We start from the raw sequence: 7583 nt of genomic DNA, 5'->3' as shown, positions 1-7583 counted from the left end.
CCAGTTTTGACACCACCCCAGGTTAAACAACTGCATATTTGTTTTTTACAGTCCAAGCTGTTACATGGGATACAATGACAATACAGAAATGCTCGGAGTAAATTCATTTTTATTCCTTTTAGTCATACAGATTTCATTCTTTAAGATAAGTTTGCTAAAACGGTCTATTTGTCAGTACAATATGACACTGGTTTTTGGACTGTCATTTGATGACAAACCTCTTAACAGATTAAATCTGCTGACCTGCGCATGATTCCATATTTGGAATATGTTGTGTACCATTGCATTTAGTGTACCAAATGTTGTGTACCAAAGCTATCAAAGTTTTCCTCCTATCTTATAATAAAGATCTGAGGTAACCACAATAAAAACAATACAAATATTCAAATTTTTTTATCATCACATGACACAAAACACAAGATATTAAAATAAGCATTAAATCACTGGTCCACATTGAAAATATTTTTTTGATGACACAAATACCTTTGCAAGCATCAGTTCTGGATATCTCTACCAAAAACCTTGCCATCATTTGATTCAGCCTGTCAAGTACAGCCTATCATTGTTGAAAAAGACAACAATGCAAAAAACACATTGTGTTTAAAGGTTTATTGGCGTTCACCATAACCATGAAATCATTGAAGTCATTGTTTAAGAACACAGGTGGCTACAGTCATTCCAATGACCACAAAGCTTAAGCCAATATAATTGACACACAATACTCCTTTTCCACCAAGGCAGTTTGAGTGCTAGTTCAGAGCCAGAGCCTAGTTTCAAATCAGTTCTTTGTCTTTCAACACCCAAAGCACAAGCTCTGAACCAGGAAAAGTGGTTCGTAAGTAGCACCAAAACATGGCTGGTCTAGAAGTAAGAACCGCTTGCGTCAGGGGCTGGGGGCAGGGTTACCGTGGCCAAACAAAAACTTGTGACCTGCCATTTTTGAAATAGCAGCTAATCGAGCTAATAACAAGAACATGTTGGATTCGCTCTGTTTGGATGCCAGTGTAGGTTCGCAAAGCCATGAGCATCAATAGTACAGGGTATCCGCGGGGCATTAAAAAGCATTAAAAGTCATTAAATGGATTTTGCGAAAATTAAGGCCTTAAATGGCATTAAAAAGCATTAAATTTTATTCCAACAGGCATGAATTTTTTTTAGATAGTTTTGAAGGAAAATAATACCAGTTTATATTGAATATAGCCTTGATAATTAATAACTTTGATTTGCTGTCGCAAAATATGTACAACATGCACGGAACCAGTTTGGTAATTGCCTCCAGCTGGTGCAAAATTGCCGTAACGCCGTTTAGGACAGCGGCAGGCTGGGACATGGAGACGGAAGGTTGAATCAGTGTTGCCAACTTAGCGACTTTTCAGACCCCTTTTGCGACTTTTTTCCAAGAAAGCGCATTGTGACAAATATAGCGACTTGTTAACCTGATCTAGTTGTTCAGTGAGTGGCTGAGAGGAGCAGCGCATTCAGTTGAGGATGTGCGCTCTGTCAGAGAGCAAATAAAATAGATACTATTGCTTCTAACCTGAGTGATCATTTTACGTGTACATATAGCCAAAATCACAGCAAATGTCTTTATATTATGTGTATGGTGATTTTGTCAGACAACGTCTCGATTATAAATCAGGATTTTAGCGCTGGTTTAACATGTCAGGGCTCGACACTAACGCTTGTCAGTTAGTCCAAGATAAGTGGATTTTTTGAAGGGGCAAGTGAAAGACCTGATTAAGGACCTGATTAAAATGTCAATACCAAAAAAAAAAAAAGAAAACTCGAGAATGACTGATTTTATTACATTTAGTTTAAGTGGCGATCCATAGTGGATAATAATAGGCTGTATAATGTAGTGACGATAACAAGGTTGCGTTGTCGAGGCTCGCTCACCATCTCGAGGAGAAATGGAAACATGAGCGAAGCACACACAAAATAAGTTTTTATAACTTGATACAGGTAAGCAAAATCATATGACCAAGAATGCTGTTTTCCTAAATAGGCTACCATAACGATTAAAAACGTGACACTGATTGTATGAAACAACTGTTCAGTTAACAAATAGTTAATATTAAGTCACTTACATTTTAGAAGGAACATTGACTGTTTTTGTTCTATTTTAGCAGCAAAAATAGTTACAAACAAAGATCACAGCAGAACCATAGGACAACACTCAGCCTTGTTTTCATTACTGAATGATTAAGGGTTTTGAATGAATCGGTTGAGTCAAAGATTAAATGACCAAACTGCCTCATTCTTGAATGAATCAGCCATTGGAATGAACCGTTTAAATGAATGACTCACTTATTAAGACGGTTACTTGACGCCACCTACTGGTGGTTTAGTTTAATTTTCTATTTTCTGGTGGCTCTCTAGCCAATGGAAAGGCAAACTGGTTCTTAGAAGGCTTGTCAATTGAACCAACCCCGAACCAGCGATAGCACTGGCTCTGAACTAGCACCCGGTTTGTGCTGGTGGAAAAGGGGTAAGAGACACAGTAGATTCAACTAGACAACTCTAAAGTATATGGATAACAACAGACAAAATACTGAATGGGAAAAGCATAGTAAGCACTTTGAACAGCATATATTGCATTTGATTTCTGTCTGAATTGTGGTTGTTAGTCCCTTGTTGTCTGTTACATATTGGCCACTTTGGGACTCTCTTTGGCCTGGCGCATTCCATAAAGCCACTTGATCACTCGAGCATTTCTCTCAATGACGGAAACACCATAAACAGGACGTTCATCTTTTGCTGCTTCTTCTTCCTCATCTTCACCCTCAGCTGTATGCTCGGATGCTGGGGCACTGGCACTACGAAGACGTGAAACGGACACAATGTCAGAACCCGGTCTTGCTAGCTCCTCTAAATCTGATGGGTCAAGGCCACAATAGTTAAAGAAGCGTTCAAGCTCTACCCCAGCTCGTGAAAAGCAGTCACTGACATCAGATTTTGAGCGCGTCAGTGAAGGACGCTTCTTGGAGCTTGTCGAGGACAGCCGAGTGATGGCTGGAGATGGTGGGGACTGAAAGTCATTTTTGGCTAGGGACGAAGCAACAGAGGTTGGAATAAGTGGAGTCGGAGAGGTACGTGATAATGGTTCTGTGTTTGGCTTTATGGGGAGAGGGCTAGATGGGGATTTAGAAGGTGGTGAGGTTTGTGCAGCACTGTTTGGTGGTTTAATAGGTCCTCGGGTGACGTTTGTGAAATTGTGTAGCCTTTTGAAATCAATTGGTTGCTGATTTGGTTGTGTGTAGGGTCTAAGCAAGCGCAGAAGTTTTATTGGGACCTGCGGCATACCCAGTTGGACCTGTGAGCGGTTCTGTAGCTGTGGTCTACCGGCCATCCTCATTTGAGGTAACTGCGGTCTGACATCGACTCGCCGCACTGTCATGGTAGGACATCCATTTACCCCTGAGGCTTCTACTGCAGCTTTTCCTTGACTTGAAGTTGACCCAACAGAAGGTTCTTCCAACGGACTTGGTGTTGCAGAGGTGGCCTTGCATGGGTCTGTAGCATCTTGAGCTTTCTCAGTGCTGTTGGCTTGTGTGGAAACAACTGGAACGGTGGTATCGCTAACTCCATCAATCAGTTTGCAAAGATGTTCCAGGTCAAGGGGTGGTGTTTCAGTGGGTTTTGCAGGGATTTTTCTCGATGGCTGTTGAGCACCTTGTCCACTCTGGCTGTTGTTGGAAGAACAAGTGATTGGCTGCTGCTTTTTCAAAGCCACCTGTTGACTCTTGACGTACTTGGCCTTGTCTGCTTCCAAACGTTCCACCGCACTTGGTTTGCGTATCCCGTGAGATGATTTGACTGGACAACTCAACTCTGGGTTGCGACTTTGTGTGCCAGGAGTTACAGCCAGCCTTATTATTCTCCTTGGAGGGGGCTGTACAGCGTCAGTTGACATCCTTGAAAAACTTCAGCTGTTTTATTTGGTTTCCTTTTTCTGCAATGGTTTGCTCAAAAGTAGATGATGGACTTATTGCTATATATATACTTCCACATTAATGCATTGGATACCTGTGGGAACAGAAATGATAAGTGAAAGTGAAAAAGTGAAAGTGACATGTGAAGGCCAAGTATGGTAACCCATACTTTGAATTTGTCCTATGCATTTAACCCATCCAAGTTAGTGCACACACATTAGGAGTAGTGAGTAGTGAACACACGCACTGCAAACTGTGGACACACACACCTGGAGCAGTGGGCAGCCATTTGCGGGGGAGTGACTGGGGGTTAGGTGTCTTGCTCAAGGACACCTCAGTCATTCCTGCTGGAATTAAACCCGCAACATTTGAGTTACCAGTCTGACTCTCTAACCACTAGACAATTGCAAAGTCCAGCTAGACATAATGCTAGACAGCCTACTTTTCTATGCAAACAAACTTCTAACAACATTGTAATGTTTTTATAAAGTAGAAGTATATTTGCTGAGGAGAATGGGAGTGGTGCTTGCCTACACAAGTCAACAACCACAATTCTAGAGCATTGTGGGATGGTTGCCAGGGCATTGCTACGCAGTTGCTAAAGAATGGCAAGATTGTTGCTAAGCATTTCGGGTGGTTGCTTACTGGCCCAAGCCCACCCCCAAGTCTCTATTAAGTTGTCAAGTCTGACATCATGCAGCATTGTTTCCTCAGGTCCCAAAAGCAAACAACAAAAGTTGCTAATATACACTCACAGTAATATATACTCACTCGCTGTAAGCCCAGAGGAGGTAGTGTACAGAGTGAGTTTTTAAAAGCTTAGTTTAAAGGTGTGCTATATATAAAGTGTTCATAAATGGCTGTTGAGATAGTATTCTCAATTTAAAGGGCTAGTTTACCCAAAAATGAAAATTCTGTCATCATTTATTAACCCTCAAGTTGTTCCAAACCTGTATTATTTCTTTCTTCTGCTGAACACAAAAGAAGATACTTTGAAGAAAATGGGTAACCAAACAGTTGACTTCCACAATATGGAGAAAAAAAATACTATGGAAGTCAATGGGGCACATCAACTGTTTGGTTACTGACATTCTTCAAAATATCTTCTTTTGTGTTCAGCAGAAGAAAGAAATTCAAACAGGTTTGGAACAACTTGAGGGTGAGACAGACAAATGATGACAGAATTTTCAATTTTGGGTGAAAAATTATCCCTTTAAATGGAGTCATATTGATAAATAATCATAAATTCTGGCCAAATTGTGCAGCCCTACAAACAAAGCACAGCAAACATTTTCTATATATATATAAAAAAAAAAAAAAAAAATTGTAATAATTGTCTCCAAATCATGCAGCCCTAATTCGATACTTCACAACAAGCAGATACACAAGCACTTTTCCACCATCAGGCCGGATGATTCTAGGCATGATGAGTAAAGGTACCAGTAGCATTCCCGTTAGAACATCATTCAGTGTGGTATGATAAACTCTCACACAGATTTCCAAGCATGGATTGCTAACCTCAGGACAAGAGAACTGTACAAGTTGGACCATTTTGGTCACTTACAATTCTGATTTTGCAGCACAACAATGGAAAAAAACGAACAGTGTCAAAATAGGCGGCATGATTCGGTGGCAGAAACAAATGTGTTGAAAAGTGATATATGAAATTCTGGTCTCTACATATGGCTCCAGTCCTTCCTTAAAGTCTATGAGAATTATTTCCCACCAGTTTTATCGTTATGTGCAAGCTTAGAAAAATGATAGCACTATTTTAGCTCGTGGAACAAACAGTACAGGGTGAGTTATGCTTCTAAATTAAATACTTAGGGGTTTAAGGGTTTTATCAAATCCCTAAGCCAAGGTATGAAGCAATAGTAACAGTGATACTTGCTTTAGCAAACCACTAATGAGCCCTTTAGGCTGCTAATGTATGTTCCAGGATGAGTTGAAACCATTATGAAGCCATTCTCAGAAAACTCCCATTAGCAGTGGCTAAAAGGCTTCCACTTTCTTCTAGAATATTGATGAAACTAGCATTCACTTAATTGATTTTTTGATTGAATACTTAATTGAATACTTCCTAAAATAACTATAAATCACATCTATTTCAATGTGCCTCCATTTAGAGAGCCATCTTTACTGATATGAAAACATTTATCCAAGATTGTGATACTATGCCCACTAGGAATGTGACCCCAGGGAGAAATGTGACACTGAAGTCACTGGTTAACTCAAGGGACTTTTTGTTTCAGACTGGAATTTTATTCCCAATTTTGTTAATAAATGACAGCAGTGCTGCTTTTATCAATGAACTGAAGATACTTTCACCATCTCATTGACTAAATGTTTATCGTTCCTTTAACATAACAGCCAGTGCTCCACCTAAGGTTAAAGTGCACTGCATATCCTTTCCCGTCTTTTACGATCTGCATATTATTCCATCTTTCATCCTCTCTGCTCTCCAATTGTCTCCATATCAATCAGTCTTTCTGACCTCACTCTCCCTATATTTCTACCAGTTTTACACACAACAACTGGTTATAATTCAAGATAAAGTAAATATGAAATCGATCCCTTAAGGCAAGAAAAAACAAGGTCAAGAATAAACAGAACACAAGTTTTCACTTACAGATTCCAGGGACAGGATACGGCATGTCTCTACATGATCCAGGATTATGTCTAGATTCAAAACAACAGTTCAGGGAATTAGAAAGACAAGTAGATAACAGAATTAAGCAGTAAAGTGTGTGTTAGCCTCATTGTTTAAAGGTATAGATAGCATTGACACACATACGCAGACAATACACACTCACACAGACAAACACATACCTGTGGTTGCCTCAGTAAACTCAACAGCAATGGTTTCCTCTTTAATTCTAAAGTTTGAGTCAGGTAGGACAGAGTCAGAAGTCAGTCAGCAATGTCTTTTGTGTGTGTCAGAGAGCAGAAATCAAGCAGGGCAGATGGTGCATGCATGTGTTTGCGTTAAGGAGAAAGTAAAACTTGCCAGACCGGTTTGATTCTCTCCCCAAACAATCCTCCTGCCCCTTTTCTTGTCCTATCCAATCAGAAACTCATTCCCACACCAGGAAGTATGTGCCATATGCCCTTTGAGTCACCTGATCACAAAAGGAAAGGCCAACCTTTTCCTTGAAAATATTGTCATGCCACCTTTTGTCTGTGATCTCCAAGCGTTGTTCTATTAATAGAGAAGACACAATTTGAAGCTGTGTGACATAAAATTAGTTGCTAGTCAATTCTCTTTGATGATACAATATATTATTCTTTTTGTCTATTTGGGAATTTCTATTTAAAACATACAGTATATTTTGCCATATATATATATATATATATATATACACACACAGTATCTCCCAGAAATGAGTACACCCCTCACATTTTTGTAAATATTTTATTATATCTTTTCATGGGACAACACTGAAGAAATGACACTTTGCTACAATGTAAAGTAGTGAGTGTACAGCTTGTATAACAGTGTAAATTTGCTGTCCCCTCAAAATAACTCAACACACAGTCATTAATGTCTAAACCGCTGGACACAAAAGTGAGTACACCCCTAAGTGAAAATGTCCAAATTGGGCCTAAAGTGTCAATATTTTGTGTGGCCACCATTATTTTCCAGCACTGCCT

The 7583-nt window shown here is 39.6% G+C and overlaps 1 protein-coding gene across 1 annotated transcript; it reads right to left on the bottom strand.

Annotated features, from left to right (window-relative positions):
• Positions 1 to 497: 497 nt before the first annotated feature.
• fam110a (family with sequence similarity 110 member A) lies at positions 498 to 6994 on the bottom strand. Its single transcript, XM_051904001.1, has 3 exons — positions 6762 to 6994; positions 6562 to 6611; positions 498 to 4026 (listed from the first exon to the last, which is right to left on the bottom strand). The coding sequence occupies exon 3, from the start codon at positions 3911 to 3913 to the stop codon at positions 2642 to 2644; it is 1272 nt and encodes a 423-aa protein (XP_051759961.1). The 5' UTR covers positions 3914 to 4026; positions 6562 to 6611; positions 6762 to 6994; the 3' UTR covers positions 498 to 2641.
• Positions 6995 to 7583: the final 589 nt, after the last annotated feature.

Source organism: Ctenopharyngodon idella, chromosome 8, assembly GCF_019924925.1.
Source record: "Ctenopharyngodon idella isolate HZGC_01 chromosome 8, HZGC01, whole genome shotgun sequence".
Taxonomy (NCBI): Eukaryota; Metazoa; Chordata; class Actinopteri; order Cypriniformes; family Xenocyprididae; genus Ctenopharyngodon; species Ctenopharyngodon idella.
The sequence above is the reverse complement of the archived record's forward strand: the minus strand, read 5'-3'. Positions and strand labels throughout refer to the sequence as shown.

What these genes read in the sequence shown, in the direction of transcription:
- fam110a (XM_051904001.1), bottom strand. Translation starts at nt 3,913, where the DNA reads ATGTCAACTGACGCTGTACAGCCCCCTCCAAGGAGAATAATAAGGCTG.